The following is a 19,116-nucleotide window of genomic DNA, read 5'->3' on the forward strand; positions in this document are numbered from 1 at the left end:
TACAAAAAGCCATTGCATAATTTAAACTTCACAGTTAAGTTGTTCATATTCTAGAGCTTGTCTAATACTAGGTTTTATATTTAAATCAACTACTGTTTACATGCGACAAAAAAATACTCACCTTCAGGTGTAGCACTCTTTTTTAATGTAGCTATTCTACATAGTATTAAGTAAAATATTGAAATTAACTGGAAAACTTAATAGGATACCTAAAATGCATGTTCAGGCTGGAGTGGAACTTTTCTTTCCAACTTCCACTAGTTCTTCAAGTTCTATGATACACACTACAGCTCTACCCAACTGTCTGCAGAAATGTGAAGTGAAGATGTGATTTTTGTATACATGGCCTCCTGTTGCAACCATGGTCATGTTATTCAGGACACGAAGATAGACATTGAGAGCTGTAATATGGTGTCATGGTGCAACGGTATTTGAGAAGTGGTGCAACAGAGAAGGGAAGCAAATTGTAAATAGGTCCCCATCTGGAAATAAGTTAACTGTAAATTTGTCAACTTGTTCAACCTTTTTTTAAGATGACTTAGGAAAGTGCAAAATCATTAAATACATATCAGCAATGTGTGTTGAAGACCCCAAATCAGGACAACAAAGATGACCGGGTATTAATGTACTAAAATGAGCAAGTGTAAAGCCAATTGCTCTTCTATCCTGGCGTTTCAGTAGAGCAGATTTATCTCCAATCAATTATTGCAATGAGGTGAATTTTATATTATCAATGTATCAAGGATTCATGTAAGAATTTGACATTTAATACATTCTTCAATTAAATGAATCTGCCATGGGTAAAAGATGATTGGGTGTAGATAAATCACACTAAGGTTGACGTGAGTATCATGTTAAAGAAATTCATCAATACTAAACATAGCACAAAAAGTAAGGAAATTTGTGTTTGGTAGATTATTTCTTTGTTGTAACAATGCTTCTTGGCAATAAATCTTATACCGTTGGAAAGCCTGTTTATTTCCCTTTTAAATGGTGCCACATTTGTAAGGAACATGCATTTGTGGGATGAGCAGCAGAGCTGAGTATATGGGTTGCGCCCATGAAACATTTGCCAAATCTTCTCTGCCAATGCCAAACAGCTTATTCTGCTGATGCTATTGACTCTTGTTTTGAGCTTCTGGTACCCCCAGGTGCTGACAATCAGGTGCCTGATTGGCAGCCTGACGGTGAAGGGCAGTCACCGTGAGCATGGGCCCTGCTACAGTGGTCAGTAGTTGTCTGCTCCAAGAATCGGCATGCCACGTTTGACTGATCTGGATAGGGCCCGTGCGATAGGGCAACTTCAAGCTGGTGTTCCGCAAAACCAAGTTGCGGCATTATTTGGAGTGAGCCATAGTACCATCTCCAAAGTGAAGGCCAAGTTCCATATAACGGGGGATGTCAGAGGCAGGCCGCGAAGTGGGCGTCCCAAGAAGACGACACCCGAAGAAGACCGTTTCCTCACCCTGTCAGCACTTAGGAACTGTAGGCTGTCTTCTACAGATTTGCAGTCAAGGTTTGCAGGACGATATGGCCGACGGCTCTCTGCCCAGACAATTCGGAACAGACTGCACGCAGCCGATCTCCGGTCTCATAGGGCTGCCAGGAGGCCTGCCATGACTGCCCTTCACCATCAGGCCCGTTTGCGCTGGTGTCGGCAACACGTGCACTGGAACCTGAACATGTGGAGGAACGTTATGTTCAGCGATGAGTCCAGATTCTGCCTACGGCAGTTGGATCATAGGGTCAAAGTGTGGAGAAGACGCGGAGAACGCTATGCTGATTGCTGCACCGATAGAGTAACATCTTTTGGTGGAGGCAGTGTGATGGTGTGGGGCGGCATCTCCCTCACTGGAAAAACGAGGCTTGTCATCATTGGAGGCAATCTCAATGCAGAGAGATATCGAGATGAGATTCTGCAACCAGTGGCAATCCCATATCTCCACAGTCTGGGACCGAACTCTATCCTCCAAGATGACAATGCTCGCCCCCACAGCGCAGGGTTTCTCAGAGACCACCTCCAGAATTTGGGAGTGGAGAGGATGGAATGGTCTGCCAGCAGTCCTGACCTCAACCCCATTGAACACTTGTGGGATCAGCTTGGGCGTGCTGTTCGTGCCAGAGTGACCAACACAACCACGTTGGCTGACTTGCGACAAATGCTGGTTGAAGAATGGGATGCCATCCCACAACAGTGTGTGACCAGGCTGGTGACCAGCATGAGGAGGAGGTGCCAGGCTGTTGTGGCTGCGTATGGTTCTTCCACACGCTACTGAGGCTCCTGTTTATTAAATGAATAAATTGTTAAATTGCCAATATGTCTTGTTTCTTCAGACTTCAATCATCCAATCCACCAAACAACACCGAACAAGTCAATGGCAGAATAAGCTGTTTGGCATTGGCAGAGAAGATTTGGCAGATTTTTCATGGGTGTAACCCACATACTCAGCTCTGCTGCTCATCCCACAAATGCATGTTCCTTACAAATGTGGCACCATTTAAAAGGGAAATAAACAGGCTTTCCAACGGTATAAGATTTATTGCCAAGAAGCATTGTTACAACAAAGAAATAATCTACCAAACACAAATTTCCTTACTTTTTGTGCTATGTTTTTAGATACTTAAGACCTGTTAAATAAACTTGTACCTCTCCCATAATGGCCAAAAGGTGTGGCCAAAGGATATTTGGTGTTGATACTTAAAAGGGTACTAAAAACTCACTTTTTGGAGGCTGGAGTGTGAATGAAACTTTGAGTGATTTTCTCCTGAAATGTCAAATTTACTATTTGGGTTTTGAGTTGCTGGATACCAAAAACATCACAGTAGAAGTAAATACTTGGAAATGTATGTGCAACCTTAAGTGTTTTAAAAAATGGTGTTGTGCATGAATGGACAGATATTGGAATTACTTATCCTGATGTCAGACCAATTTGATCAACTGTGAAACATGCCTACCAAAAGGTGATACAAGTTTGAAGACAGCATAATGTTGCTGTTGTGACTCTTTCCCAAGTTCAGGATGAGATGCATGAGCCATACTCAAAACGATTTATTTGAGAGAGAAGCCTATTTCATTAATGTATTAAAGACTGCTAATTTGCATGGTTTATCTCCAGAACCAGGGGTCACAGTTGAAGAATAAGGAGTAGGCCATTTCTGACAGAGATGAGGAAAAACTTTTTCACCCAGAGTTGTGCATCTGTGGAATTCTCTGCCACAGAAGACAGTGGGGACCAATTCACTGGATGTTTTCAAGAGAGAGCTCTTAGAGCTCTTTGGGCTAAAGGAATCAAGGGATTTGGGGATAAAAACAGGAACGGGCTACTGATTTTGAATGATCAGCCACGATCATATTGAATGGCGGTGCTGGCTCGAAGGGCTGAATGGCCAACTCCTGCACCTATTTTCTAGGTTTCTAATTGTAGTTCAAAAAGCTTTGCACATTCAAAACTACAAAATTTGACCATACAAAATAATTTATAACACAAGAGAGAGGTGGATATATGAAATCTGCTGCCAGAGGAGGTAGTTGAGGCAGATACTATAACAGCATTTAAAGGACACTTGGACAGGTACATGGATAGGAGAGACTTGGAGGGATATCGGCCAAAAGCGGGCAAATGAGATTTGTTTAGATGGGACATTTTGGTTGCCATGGATGAGTTGAGCCGAAGTGTCTTGTTTCGCTGCTGTATGACTCTAAATCCCAGCTTTTTCTGTTAACTTGCTTATCAACGGTGAACACTATCCTTGTGTACTCTACCTTGTTTTGGGGAATGAGGATGTACAGGTGTTGGATGTGTGTGGAGAATTCCACTGTGAACAGTGATCACAATTCAGTAAGCTTCAAAATTGTCATGGAAAAGGATAAGGTTGAATCTCGAGTAAAAGTCTTAAATTGGGGGAAGGCTGATTGCAATAGTGTAAGACAGGAACTGCTAAAAATAGAATAGAAACATCTGCTAGAGGGAGTAAATGGGAGGCATTTAAAAAGTTACCACATCTCTGTAAAGGTAGGAAGCAAAGAGGGTAAGACAAGGGAACCTAATTCCTAAAGGAAATTGAGGATTTGATCAGGAAAAAAGAACAAAAGTATGTCAGATAGGAAAAATTGTTATCAAGTGAAGTCCTTTGGAGTTTTATAGAGGATTTAGGTGAGATCTTAAAGTTGTTAGGAGTGAAAACTGCCCTGGCAAATAAAATTCCAAGAGAATTCCAGAATCTTTTTACAAAATATATTAGAAGCTAGGTGGTAGATAGGGAAAGAGTAGGTCCCCTCAGGGATCAAAAGGGGATTTTCTTGTGGGCAGCCTGGGACTTTGTGCGATATCCTGAAGAAATACTTCAACTCAGAAATCACCATGGAGAAGGATAAAGAGTTATGGGAGGTGAACGCTCATAGCCTGGGATATGTATCAGGAAAGAGCAAGTGTAATGGATATTGATGCACATTAAGGTGGCAGCTCCCCAAGATCAGATGAGCTTCACCTGGATGTTGCCTGGAATGGAGCATTCATGGAGAGATTGGATGTGCTGTGATTGTTCCCACTGAAACACAGAAGGCTGAGGAGTGACGGTACAGAGGTTTGTAAGCCATTATGACAGCCATAGGGAGGAGATTGTCTTTTTTTCCAATGGTAGGGTTGAGAGGAGAAATGTTTAAAGGCGACCTGAGGCACAAGCTTTTCCACACAGGTTGGTGAGCTTGTGGAACAAGCTGGTAGATGATAAAGGCAGGCATTATCAAAGCATTTAAGAAGCATTTGGAGAGGTACGGATAGAAAAGAAACAGAAATAGGGGTAAATGCAGGAAATTGGGAGTAGCGTAGATAGGTATCTCAGTCAGTATGGACTAGTTGGGCTGTATAGCTTGTATGTCTTTAATTGTATATTGCTGCTCCTGCCTCGGAAATTGGTAAAAGTCCAATCTTTGTTGTTTCATTTGCCTCAAATTTAAAGCAACCAAGGCAGGCTGCAGTTTATGATACAGAATATTGTTGTGGAGATCTTGCTTTGTTAGAAATTAGCTGATTCTTGTTCAATCTGAATTTAAATGAAACCAAACAAAAAATATCCCACGCTGATGTAGATTAGTTACTTGAAACCAACACATTTCAATTGTCGAAGATTTGTCCTGTATCCTCCAGAACGTTAAAATTTAGCACAAAAATGTTTCATTCACTACAGTGTATAAAAGTAAATAACTTCAGCAGAACAACAGTGGCAGCCTCTGCGAGAACAATTTTGCAGGGGAACTAAAACAAAGTTCTCACTCACTCCAGCCTGAATCTCTCATTTCCAGTCCTTCAATGACTCAGTTTAACATTTTCATGGTACGCGCAGTATAGAAAATGCAGATGTACTTTCCTTACATTTTAAAAGTACATTTGGAATGGCATTGCAACTAACAAAGCATACATTCAATCCTAAAAATGCACAAAGTTCATTGACAGGGCTAGGTGTAACACCACAGCAGAATCCCAATTGAGGCAAAATATATTGATTTAATGGAATTTGACAGATTGAGAACAGGTCATGATTCAAACAGTACCTGTTGTAAGAGGCATACAAATCAACACTATGATAGAAAGGTCTATAATTTACTTAGCTACTTCTACTTTTGGTCAGACTAAGCTAAATGCGGCACTGTATCCTATCAGTGGAATTTGAACTTCTGCAATACATTCATGTAATACAAAGCTACCTGAGATCTGTGACAATAAGACTTACTTACCCTTCATGTTTCCATGATTCAACTTTCAATAATAATATCATGGGATACCTTTAAAATCCATAAATCCCTTTTGTATAAATCTTACATAACAGGGAGTGAATAAAAGTTTATTCACCTACTGAATATTCTGAATATTATTGTTTTGAGAATTGCGTAGAATGCAAGACCTGGGAGGAGTGGAGTTGGATGGTAGAACTACCTAGGAGTATATAAGATAAATCTTATTCATTTTTAATTAGCAATATTTACAGTAATAGTTATCGTTGATGGGTGATTATTTAGTGAGAAGGCAAACAAACGCTTGCTCATTTATTTGCAATTCCCATGATTACAATTGATACCAGAGCACTCACTCCACATTGCTGCTACCTGCTGAGCATTAAGTTTACACTTAAATTACAACTGAAAATTGTCATCAAAACTGGATGATTTCTTTGTTCCTTCCCTATTTGTCAATATGGAATTTCAAACGTAGTTGCAGGCCCAATCACCACTTTTATTTTTAGAAAGATCGCTAGACCAATTTACGTTGTCATTTTATATTGCTGTTGACTCGGGGAAGAGTGGTAGCAAAAGGGCAGCTGAACTTTCACGTCATTATACAATTGCTATCAATCTACAATTTTTTTTAGTTGCCCATGAGAATATCAATCCATCCCTTGCAAACGGATAGCTGCAGATGTATAAAAATCTGGTCAAAAATGTTATGAAATGGCACAGTAATAAAGAATAACAACTAAACCAAATGTGACATTTGTTTATCCCCCACAAATTATTTCCTTAAAACAAGTAAATAAAAAAATACCATTACAGGCACAAGGCATGGAACCATTGGATGTGTGATATTTGTGCACATTTACTCTTTTCATATATCATACAAAAAAGGAAACCAAAAATCATACGGTCTCCATCGTCCATTATTTGTCTTTACCATGTTAACATTGAAAAGATATTGATGTCTTTGAGAGTCAAGGCCGCGCATTCCACTTTCCAAAATCTGATTCAATGCACTATGGTATCACAAAATGCTGGAGTAACTCAGCGGGTCAGGCAGCATCTCAGGAGAGAAGGAATGTGGGACGTTTCGGGTCAAGACCCATCTTCAGACTTCGATTTGAACCAGCATCTGCAGTTATTTTCCTACACAATGCACTGGTAATCATTTGTATGAAAATAAGAGCCTTGATGAACATAACAATGTTGTAAGTGTAAGTACAAGCATGTAACTGCATGTGATACAGAAAAAAAAGGTTTTATAGACAATGCAAGAGAGGAGACAAACAATTAGATTATGTGAAATTAAAAATTAACAAAAGCCTGTATTGTCAACGGTAGGAAAAAGATTCTGGATATGTTGCGTGCCATTAAAAATTTCAACAATAGTCCCACTGAAAGCATCATGCATTTTCTCTAGTATTATATTTTAAATGTCCAGAAAATATGAGAGCTTGCTTTAAAAAAATGCCAGGTTAAGAACTACTCCAAGTAAGCATGAAACCATACACTACAAAACCCACCAAAAAAATAAGGTAATAGTTAGTACGAATACAGACAACTCTTTCTCCATTGTCACCTATTTGCAAAACCCTGAGCTTAACTGCAATTACATACAGTCAGAATGGTGACGTTGAAGAACCTCAACATACAATCAAATGTTTTATGCTCCACTGCTTTGGTTCCATTCATTCAGTGAAGTCTTTCTGTTGACAGTAGTTCCTTTTTTTGATCTAGGTCTATTTTGGACATGTTCTGGAATTATCATAGGTTTGACCGATTCTGAAGAAAAAAAATACATTCTGCAGCTCGCACTGCCTTTTTTCCCCCAACGTTGAAAGGGTTGATATATCATGCCATATGCAATGCCAGTTTCCCTGCAAGTCGCACACTAAACTCTCTCCCAGAGTTACTGAAGTAACAGAGTGTGGGTCATAGACCCTTCTTATGCACTAATCACTGTCTCTGTTCTGAAGTAGATGTTCGATGAAGTGACGGTGATCAGGTAACCAAACAAAAAATCCGATATTTGTTTCTGCACATGTGCCACTTCACCTTTCTCTTGGAATTATAAATTGTGCTCCATCAGGCTCTCACTTATGGCCCCCGTTAACCCTCACCTGCTATTTCTTGTCATGTGAAGCGAACTTAAATATGCCGTCCGGTCAGAAAATAGAGTGGTTTATCATCACTGCTGTTGGCCGTCTGAAACTCATCACGTAACCGGAACTGCCATTCGTCTTCCAATTCTAAGCGTACGATAGTTTGACGTAATGAACTTCGGTCTTGACAAATCACACAGAGTGTGGCAGCTTTAATTGTAAGTACAAATAACATCAAGTTATGATTTCACCAAAATCCATCACTTCATTTTTCTAAATTGCATTATCTCAACCTAATGTGGGCGTTTTCTCATTTAGTACTAAGCTAAACACGTCACTAAGAAAAACACAAAGAGCTAACAATCATTATAATCTTTCTGCCATCTGAACATGTTCCAACAATCAGGCGACATAAAAAAATAAGCTCTGGAATCACATTTATTAAATAAGAAATTGTGGCTGCATCTCTGGCAGCCAGAAATGCTCAAAGTCAAGTGAGAAGCTATACAGTTTTAGCTTGGAATAATAGGAGCAAAAATCAAATGATTAAAAGCAGCACAGCTGGAACTAGTGTGAATGGATGATCAATGGTTGGCATGGCCTCGGAGCCGAAGCGACTGTTTCCATACTGTATCTCTAAGATGATAGGACAGGCAATACCCGTAACATTTCAACAGTTCGTCATGCATGAATATTTGGATGCAACTTTCCATTCTTGTTATTAGCTATTTGTAACAATGCTGCAGCAGGTCATTAAATTTAAAGCTAATCAGAAAATCAATGATCAATTTCACTGTGGTTCTGACTAACAGGGGTGACACATAATTCAAGGGCCTGGAAATTCAAACACTTTGTGTGTGATTTTACACTCTAGATGCCATGATGTGTAAGATTCATTAAGGAATTTCCACGTGTAAAAAGTACTGCAAGGAAATTTAAATTGAGGGCTTGTGTGCACTTGGTGTGCCTTTCTGAGGATGTATCTGGCGTGCAGCAGTGATGTCAACCTGCATGTAAGGCGTGAGAAACAGACTGGGACTGAAGCAGAAGAGCAAGCCTTAATGGGAGAAGCCAGTCTTAATCTGAGCTGTTGTAGGCATGACTGCCATTGAGGATAATCATGGATATTTCTTCAACTTAGTCCTTAGACATTCAGACTCAGTAAGGGCTTCTGTTCACTCGCTCACCCACACTCTGTAAAGGGGAAGAGGGAGCAAATGCCCCAATCCCTCCTCCCTGCTAACTAGCTATGTCACCACTATATCTGATTGTACATTGGAGAGGCACCAAATCTGTCTCTACACCTGTACAACATCTCTGAGTAACAAGATCAAACTATTCAACCCCACTACTCTCAGCAATGTTTCTGTTGAAAATTTTGCTTTAAGACTCCTACAAGGTTGGTGGAGGATGTACAACTACTGATAATATCCATGCAAAAGACCTGGGATTCATGCTGGTTGCATCTAACAAACCTTTCATGACACGTGTATAAAATCATCCCTTTTCAATCCTTTTATAAGCTAGTGAGCGTTCTCTCTCCCGTGCCTATTTAGAACACATTTCTTATGACCCCCTAAACAATTCTTAGCTCAATGCCTATTTCAAGTAAGCAGTGGTCTGTTAAAACATGGTGCCATGTCTGGACATTCCAGCCGAGATACAAGGAAAAACATTGAATTAAGGCAAACAAAATTAAATATCAATTCCCCAACGTCATGCGTGGATAACAACACGTACCTTTAAGAAACGTGAATTTCTTGAGAAAGTCAGCAACAACAAATGAGTCGCAGAGGTAGAGAAGGAGTCCACTGAACAATACCTCCTCAAATTTTATGTTAACTGAGTGAGGTCGTGAGCTTATGTAGCATACAGAAATCTGAGAATGGAAAAGAGTGGCAAAGGTAAATATATACAAATGAAAAACAATGTCATAACACATGAAAAAAAAAGTTTATTTATATAGAATTTAGAAGAATTATATATAGATACTAGACCAAGTGGACCCGTTGGGCCCAAACCTCTCCTGCATTGGTGCAGCACCCTCTCCTTCCCCTCCTCCCCCCCTTTCCCTCCCTCCCTAGGAGATAGATTAAAACTTTAAAATGTGAATAACTTAAAAAATATAACACCGATTTCAATGAAACTTCTTCCATTAGCACCAAAGGGACGACGGTGAATGAGGTGGGCCTACAATTGTCGCGCTATCGTGTACCGTTTTGGCTATAGTTCAGGAACAAACAAACAAATGAGTTTTAGTGTATATATATATATATATTTCAACTATGATATATATATATTTCAACTGCTATATATAATAAATATATATATATAATTCTAATTTCTAATCCTGAACTTTAGATGGATGAGAGGGAATCTTATAAAAACATGTAAAATCCTTAAAGGATTGGACAGACTTGATGCAGGAAAAATGCTCCCGATGTTGGGGGAATCCAGAGCCAGGTGTCACGGTTTAAGAATAGGGTAGGCCATTTAGTATGAAATGAGGAAAAACTTTTTCACCAAGAGAGTTGTGAATCTATGGAATACTCTGCCATAGAAGGCAGTGGAGGCCAATTCACTGGATGTTTTCAAGAGAGCGTTATAGTTAGCTCTTAGGGCTAGAGGAATCAAGGGATATGGGGAAAAAGCAGGAACGGTGTACTGATTTTAGATGATCAGCTATGATCATATTGGCTGTCTCGAAGGGCCGAATGGCCTACTCCTGCACATATTTTTCTATGTTTCTATGGACTGTTTATTGACCTATCTTTTCACTATATTTTTCAGTTTAAGGTGTTCATGAGAATAATTAACCTGCCATCAAAATAAATAGTAAAGTAGATTAGTTTAGTTTAGATTTACCACATAGAAACAGGTCCTCGGCCCACCGAGTCCACACCGACCAGCGATCCCCGCATATTAACTCGACCCTACACACTTGCAACAATTTTACATTTACACAAAGCCAATTAACCTACAAACCTGTACGTTTTTGGAGTGTGGAAACCAAAGATCTCGGAGAAAACCCATGCAGGTCACGGGGAGAACGTACAAACTCCATACGCTCAAACTCTGGTCTCTCGCGCTATAAGGCAGTAGCTCCACCGGCACACCACCGCACCGCCCAAGATGGAGTTTACTAGGATTGATATCTTTTGTCCCAAATTGCAGCCCACATAGGGTCAGGCCCGATAATTAACACCAAAGCAGGCCTCAACATACTAGCTGAGCTATGTCTCTCTGCACAAGGCCCACAACATGGGCTGCTTTGTGTGATATAATTGAATGCAATTGATGTCAATCCGTACGATACTATACAATATACAGTGGAAGTGGCGGCGCCTAACGGCTGCGGCTCGCTAGCAGTCTGTTCGTCTTTTTTCCTTTTTTTTTTGTTGTGTGTCGGTGTTGGGATGGTTTTTGTTTTTTTTTGGTTGTGTGGGTGGGGGGGGGTGGTGGTGTGGGTGGGGGAAACCTTTCTCTTTTAGGTCTCTTCCTCATGGCGCGGGGTGCGGCTCGGCCGCGGGGCCTTCCATCGCCCGGTGCGGCTCGGCCGCGGGACCTAACATCGCCCGGTGCGGCTCGGCCGCTGGACTTAACAGTGCTCGGTGCTGCTCGGCCGCGGGGCCTAACATCGCCCGGCGCGGCTCAGCCGCGGGACTTTTCATCGCTGGTGCGGCTCGGCCGCTGGACTTAACAGTGCCCGGTGCGGCTCGGCCGCGGGGCCTTCCATCGCCCGGTGCGGCTCGGCCGCGGGACCTAACATCGCCTGGCGCGGCTCGGCCGCGGGACTTAGCTGCGCAAGGCTCGGCCGCGGGGCCTTCCATCGCCCGGTGCGGCTCGGCCGCGGGACCTAACATCGCCCGGTGCGGCTCGGCCGCGGGGACTTCCATCCCCTTGCGGGGACTGTGCGGGTCGGTCGGGGACGAGCTGTCTGTCCGTGGGCGTGGGGAAGAGAGTGGAAGTTTTGTTGCCTCCATCACAGTGAGGGGGTGTTTGGAGTCACTGTGATGGACGTTTGTGTTGGGGTCATGTGTCTTGTGTTCTTTTTTTTTGTGTGACTGCTATGTAATTTTGTTCGGTACCTTGGTACCGAATGACAAATAAAGCTCTGTTGACTGTTGACTGTTGATAGAACTTTATTTATCCCAGGAGGGAAATTGATCTGCTAACAGTCATAAAACACAAGATACATGAAACCTGAAATTAAAGTGACAATTGGAAAGGATTGGGAATGTATAAAGATTGGGGAGTCAGTCTACCCCACAACAGAAGGGGGAGGAATTGTACAGTTTGATAGCCACAGGGAAGAAGGATCGCTTGTGGCATTCTATACTGCATCTTGGTGGAACCAGTCTGTTGCTGAAGGTACTCCTCAGGTTGATCAGCGTGTCAAATCAAATGTTGTTTGGCAATTGATGCCATCATGTGTACCCATTAGCGTCTATCCTCCTGCATGCCATTCACATAGAGCACCTGGAATGAATATCCAGAAGCAAATCTATGTTTTTGATCTGCAGAGACATTGATCATACAAACTGACATGGTGCGTAAAAATGTTGCATTAGGAAAGAAAATCTGAAGATCAATTTGTTGTTTTGTTAGTTCATTTTGAATGCATTTTTACTAAACTGTATTTGTTGTACAAGTGAGCGTGGATGTGGAGAGGATGTTTCCAGTAGTGGAATAGTCTAGGGCCAGAGGGCATAGCCTCTGAATAAAAGGATGTTCCTTTAGAATTGAGATGAAAAGGAACCAAAGGGTGGTGAACCTGTGGAATTCATTGCCACAGATTGCGGTGGAGGTAAAATGACCTGGTATTTTTAAAGCGTCCTTCATTAGCAAGGGTGTCAAAGGTTGGCTAGAAAGGAGGAGAATGGGGTTGAGAAGGAAAAATGGATCAGCCATGATTAAATGGCTGAGCAGACCCGATGGGCCAAATGGCTCCAATGTCTCATGATACTGTGAGCAATCTTTCTCGTCAAGACCAATTGGTGGAGTAATATCCATAATAAATATTTAATGTATAGCAGATTAATACTCTGGACTATGGATGGTTGACATTTTAATTCAATGCAGTAATCTATTTAAGCAACAGCTCACCTCAGGGCCTAGGTTCATGTAACAGTCAATGGACAACACCGGATTCTTACTGTTGTGTATAGCTTTAGGAAAGAGTTTGTAACTGGTGTGTTGCAGAAACTTCTCCAGGAGAAACTGGGCAGGTGCAGACAGCATTGTGCTTTCACTGTCTGGAGCACAAACGTACTGTGAGGCTGAAATCATATTGAGGCTTTCAATCACCTGTGTACAAAAAAAACAAGGCTTTCAATGAACAGGTCAGGTATAAAAACAGAGTCATAGAGTTAAACAGCACGGAAACTGGCCCTTCAGCCCAATTTGCCTATGCTGACCAAGATGCCCCATCAACATTAGTCCCACCTACCCACATTTGGCCCATGTCCCTCTAAACCTTTCCTATCCATGAACCCATCAAAATGTCTTTTAAATGTCATTGTAATACCCGCCTCACCTACCCCCTCTGGCAGCATGCTACAAATACCCCCTACTCTGTGTGTGAAAATATTGCCCCTCAGTTTCCTCTTAAATCTTTTCCCTCTCTCACAAACCCATGAGCTCTGGGTCTTAATTCCCCAATACACTGTTCACTATCTATTCTCATGATTTTATACATCTCTATAAGATCACCTCGTTGCTTCCTGCACTCCAAGAAACATAGCTAGCCTGTCCAATCTCTCCCTGTAGCTCAGGCCCTCAAGTGCTGGCAACATCCTCGTGAAACATATTTACTCTCTTTGCTGCTTAACAACATCCTTCCTAAAGCAGGGTGGCCAAAAGTGAACACAATACTCCAAATGTGGCCTCGCCAACTTCTTATACACCTGTAGCATAACATCCAAACTTCTATGCTCAATACCCCTGGCTGATGAAGGCCAATATTACAAAAGCCTTCTTGACTACCCTCTCTGCCCATGACACCACTTTCAGGGAACTATATATCTGTATGCCTAGATCCCTCTGCTCTACAACACTCCCCTGGACCTGTGAAGGTCCTGCCCTGGTTTGACTTCCCAAAGCACAACACCTTGCACTTATCTGCATTAAACTCCATTAGCCATTCCTTAGCTCATTTACCCAGCTGATCAAGAGCCTGCTGTAATGACCGGGTGGAATCTGATTTAATCTGGGGTTTTTTAAATCAACGGAGATTTTTAAAAATGAGAATTGGTTTTTTTTAATCCTTTCGCTCAGAAATTGGACATGGAAGCTACTTGTTGCCAACTCTCAGACAGATTCAAGATTAAGTGAAATGCGATTAGTTTAGTTTCAAAAGTTAATTACCATATGAATTTCCTTACCATAATCTTCGGCTTTATTACAAAATCTTTGTGTCCTCCAACCTGAATGCATTTCTTCATGAGACTGAAGTGATTGAATCGACAAAGGAGCAAACCACTGCTATTTGTCCGTAAGTTGAAGTCAATGTCTTCACAGATATATCTGTTTGGAACAAGGAAGCTTTAATTCATTGACAGATACAGCATGGAAACAAGCCCTTCAGCCCACGCTGAGCATTCACACTTCCCAAGTTTACAAGTTATAGGAGTTGAATCAGGCCATTCGGCCCATCGAGTCCACTCCGCCTTTCAATCATGGCTGATCTCTGCCTCCGAATCCCATTTTCCTGCCTTCTCCCCATAACACCCGTTCTAATCAAATGTTGTTTTGTTGTCCTACTTTTGCATTCACTCCTGACACACTAGGGGCAATTTACAGAGACCAATTAACCTACAAGTCTTTGGGATTCCTTACAATTTTCTTATCCACGGTAGAAGTTTTGCGGAAGGGTAGAAACAGATGTACAGAGTTCACCGTAAATGATGCTCCCTTCTCATAAGATAAAAAGCTTCCATTACCTGGATATTAAACTGAATCCAATATTTAAAGAATATTTAAAAATATCAGCATTCTTCATAATCATAATCCTAATCATAATCATACTTTATTAGCCAAGTATGTTTTGCAATATACGAGGAATTGTTCATGTCTTTCCAAAAGCCAATTCCAGAATTTAAATAAATCAAAATATTATCTGGCTGTAAGGCAGTTGTTTTGTGATGGATAAATGGGCTACCCTCACATGTAATATTCCTACATATAATACTCTTTAACCTGTTCAGTGCCACCCCCGAATATACTTAGGTCAGTGTACAAGTGAAAACAAATCTTGGCAGTGAACAGGTTAAATCTGCATCACCCCTTTCCCCAGATGGATTTGAGCAATGCTGAAGTTTTAGTGCAAGTATCTGAATTCAGAAATTATTGGTTAGCCTGCAGATGGCAGTGATGTCACCTCTCTCAGTGTGCAGCTGCAACAATGAGATAATCCCTGGAAGGCCAATGAGAAAACCATGCCTAAACACTGAAAATCTTAAAAGCAGAAATATATTTTTGCTGATGTAACAACATGTTTTTAACAAGTAACGGAACAGGTTGAACACCGATTTTCCGACACACTCTTGTTCCAGAGCCTTTCTGAATGATCTGTTTTTCTGGACCAACAGAGGTCAAGTGATAACGAAATGACAGCACACCCCTGGCCCACTAATGACACCCCTCCCGTGTCTCCGAAACACCGTTACGTGCCAGAAACTGATGGGCCGAATGGCCTAATTCTACTCCTATAACTTGTGAATTTGTGGGTGTCAAGAGATATGGGGAGAAGGCAGAAAAATGGGATTAGGAGGCAGAGATCAGCCATGATCAAATAGCGGAGTAGACTCGATGGGCCGAATGACCTAATTCTTCTCCTATAATTTGTGAACTTGTGAAACCTTCACAATGGAGGGACATGACCGGAAAGAGCGCTCGCTGCTCGCAGCTCGCAATGCCATCTGTGGCCGCTCAGGGGATTTCAACTGAGCTCTCGCATTTTGTCCAGATGATAGGGATGGGCGGTATCAGTTGCCTGGAAATCTGTATTTAACCTGTATTAGCATTGGATGAAAGACCTCAGAGACTTTGAAGTGACACTGAAGAACAAAATGACAAGGAAAGTCAATAGGAATGTCTAATCTCGCAGGGTGCACACGCAGTAGAATGCATTTATAAATATAAATCTGTTGCAAACCTAAAGAACAATTAACCTATTGGAACTATTTTTAAAAAAAAATAATTGTGAAGTGAAAAAAATCTTTGCCATTTGGAATGCTACCAGAACAACTAACAGCACTTGTTTCATTGTGCAATGTAGAATCAAAGTATGAATCAAATATGTATAGGAAGGAACTGCAGATGCTGGTTTAAACCAGATAGACACAAAATGCTGCAGTAACAGAACTGGTAGCATTTTTGGAGACAAGGAATGGGTAATGTACCGGGTCGTGACCCTTCTTCAGTCTCAACCCGATACATCACCCATTCCTTCTCTCCAGAAATGCTACCTGTCCCGCTGAGTTAATCCAGCAATATTTGTCTATGAATCAACGATGATGTGCATATAATATGGCATAGAGTCATAGAGTGATACAGTGTGGAAACAGGTCCTTCGGCCCAACTTGCCCACACCAGCCTACATGTCCCAGCTGCACTAGTCCCATCATATGACAGGAGCTTTGGTTGTGCCAGACTGTCAGATTTTCCAGATTATTGGATGTTATTCCTATTAAGATCCCAGAATATTTTTATTTTACATTTTTTTAAATGCTACATAGTATTCTAAAAAAGCTCCAGTGAACTCGGTAAGGTTAAAGGTAGCACAGTAACGAGTGTTTAAAGAAGTGCGGGAACCAAGTCCTCTGTGAGTTTAAAGGGGATATGGACCAAGTGATTTAATAGAATGTGGGATATATTTGCCAGTTAGCCAGGCACTAAACCAACAGGATTTCCAAATGATAGGTTAGCAGATTATCGGAGTTTTATTCTACTTACAATGGATAATATTAAATTTCACGCAATCCAATGAAGCTAAAATGTACTAAAACAGTGGAATGATCTGCTGGCAAAGGTAGATCACAGAGAGTGGTGAGTCTGTGGAATTCTCTGCCACAGAAGGTAGTTGAGGCCAGTTCATTGGCTATATTTAAGAGGGAGTTAGATGTGGCCCTTGTGGCTAAAGGGATCAGGGGGTATGGAGAGAAGGCAGGTACAGGCTACTGAGTTGGATGATCAGCCATAATCATATTGAATGGCGGTGCAGGCTCGAAGGGCCGAATGGCCTACTCCTGCACCTACTTTCTATGTTTCTATGTAGTAGAGGCAGGTACTGTAACAGCATTTAAATGACAGGTACATGCTGAGAAAATGTTTGGTCTGTTCTGGGCCAAATGTGGGCAAATGGGATGAGCTTTTCATCAGTGTGATCTTTGGGGCATCTTGGTTAATGTGGACAGGTTGGGCTGAAGAACCTGTTTCTGTGCTGTATGATTCTATGTCTTTACAGTTAATTTTTTTTAAAAATATTTGTTTTTACATTTAGTTTTTTTACCTTTTTACCTATAGTGTAGCAAATGCAAGAGAGCAAATAAAAGCCATTTCAAATCAAATTCTACAGTGACTTGCACCTGCGACATTAATTCTGATTCTTTCTCCAGACATGCTTGTTGACTTTTTGTGTACTTCAAGCGATTCCCATTTTGTTATCCAGAGTGATATATTGGGAACTTTCTTACATGGCTTCCAAAAGGTCAAACAGCTGCAGTTACCTTATGCTCCAGTGGATGAAGACAATGCAGTATAGAATTGTCATCTTTAAACTTTAGGTTGCAAATTTAATTTCCAGTCACTCCTCAACTGGTGTTAAACTGTCTAACAAGTTGCTACTCTGCCAGTATCAACAGTTTACAGATTAAAACACAAACTTAAAAATAACCCATCATCATGCTGCCGTTCTGGTCAGTTTGCTGCCCTTCACAACTTCAGCAGTTCCACCCCCATCCTTAACCCCTTCCCCATTTTGCAGTCCAATTAAATATTTGAATAATAACTAATGTAGAGTCAAGAGAGTGTTTCATTGTCTTATGTCCCAGATCGAACAATTAAATTCTTACTTGCAGCAGCACAACAAAATATGTAAACATAGTACACTGTAAACAATATAATAGACGAGAAAAAAGGTTCAGTGTGTGTATATTTACACACATACTCACACACACACATGTGTGCGTCAGTGTGCACACACACACACACACATAAAGAACAAACAATAATAGTGCAATTTATCACTTATTCTCCTGGCTTCTTGTGAGTAGATTAAAAGTTGCAAATTTTGTTTTACCTTTGCTCCTTGTTGAAAACGTACCTGTTCAGATCATACTGTACATTTTGTGTCAGGTCGACATTGAGGAATATAAAGTCATGCATGTGACAACGAGAGTATGCTGTCCTCAGTTTGCTAGTGTTCAGTTTGCTGTTCCACTTTTGAATCCCACAGAGTGCATAATGAGTGATCTTTGGTGTGGCTTCAATGTGCTGCATTACGTACTTCAAGGAAACATTCATTGTGGAAACTGTAGTGTCTTTTGTTTCACTGCTAAAGAGAAATGTGATTCATCACTTCACTCATGCATTTTCCTAACACCATAGGAGAGTTGCAAATAAATCATTTCTGTTTTATCTCTGTATGAATTCTTGAATCTATGAATTCTTGGTAGCAAAAAGCGCCTGGATTTGTTTCTGTAAAACTAACGACATTTCACGCAATTAATTGTGCTTAAACTTCTGTTTAGGTTTAAATGGCCTAATTTGGCTCCTATTACATATGACATTATATGACTTCAAAACTTTTAGACTTCCTTTTAATCTAGGTAGCTAATTATAGCATATGGAGTTAGTTATTGTCCTTAGCAAAAGTTTGTATAATCAGTTTAGACAGTACTTTGGCTTTGGGCTTGATTTTCTTGGTTGAGCGCTTATGGTACAAGTTATGTACCATTGAGTGTTATGGTACAAGTATTTTAATTGTAATTTATCCATCGTATTCTGGTGGTGGCTGGTATTTCTAACTAGTCTCTCAGCGATTGTATGTAAGCATGCAAACAAATGGTGTGTGTGTTTGCCTTTCTCACCTGCTCAATTCCTGCACATTGTGGACATTCCACAGGACACAAGAGTCGTCCATGACAAGTATAAATGGCCACACACACTGCCGCTTCACTCCTATCTCTTCCTGACGATTTCTTTCCAACTCCAAGTTGTGATATGAAAGCTCTTTGATTAGAAAGTGGGCAGCACCTGATGGGGGGTCACATGTTCACACATATC

The 19,116-nt window shown here is 41.0% G+C and overlaps 1 protein-coding gene across 6 annotated transcripts in view; it reads right to left on the reverse strand.

Annotated features, from left to right (window-relative positions):
- Positions 1-2,535: 2,535 nt before the first annotated feature.
- greb1l (GREB1 like retinoic acid receptor coactivator) overlaps positions 2,536-19,116 on the reverse strand; it is a 201,474-nt gene continuing 184,893 nt past the window's right edge. For 5 of the 6 annotated variants that reach the window (XM_078397305.1, XM_078397307.1, XM_078397306.1 and 2 more), the window contains 6 exons: positions 18,921-19,086; positions 18,155-18,385; positions 14,214-14,355; positions 12,937-13,137; positions 9,571-9,709; positions 2,536-8,040 (listed from right to left, as the gene is read on the reverse strand). In XM_078397305.1, coding sequence (XP_078253431.1) covers positions 7,877-8,040; positions 9,571-9,709; positions 12,937-13,137; positions 14,214-14,355; positions 18,155-18,385; positions 18,921-19,086 — 1,043 coding nt within the window. In that variant the 3' untranslated portion in view covers positions 2,536-7,876. The remainder of the gene's footprint in view (positions 8,041-9,570; positions 9,710-12,936; positions 13,138-14,213; positions 14,356-18,154; positions 18,386-18,920; positions 19,087-19,116) is intronic. The other variant, XM_078397301.1, reaches the window with a different exon arrangement.

The sequence above is a fragment of the Rhinoraja longicauda genome, chromosome 4 (genome assembly GCF_053455715.1).
Source record: "Rhinoraja longicauda isolate Sanriku21f chromosome 4, sRhiLon1.1, whole genome shotgun sequence".
In the NCBI taxonomy this organism is placed as follows: domain Eukaryota; kingdom Metazoa; phylum Chordata; class Chondrichthyes; order Rajiformes; family Arhynchobatidae; genus Rhinoraja; species Rhinoraja longicauda.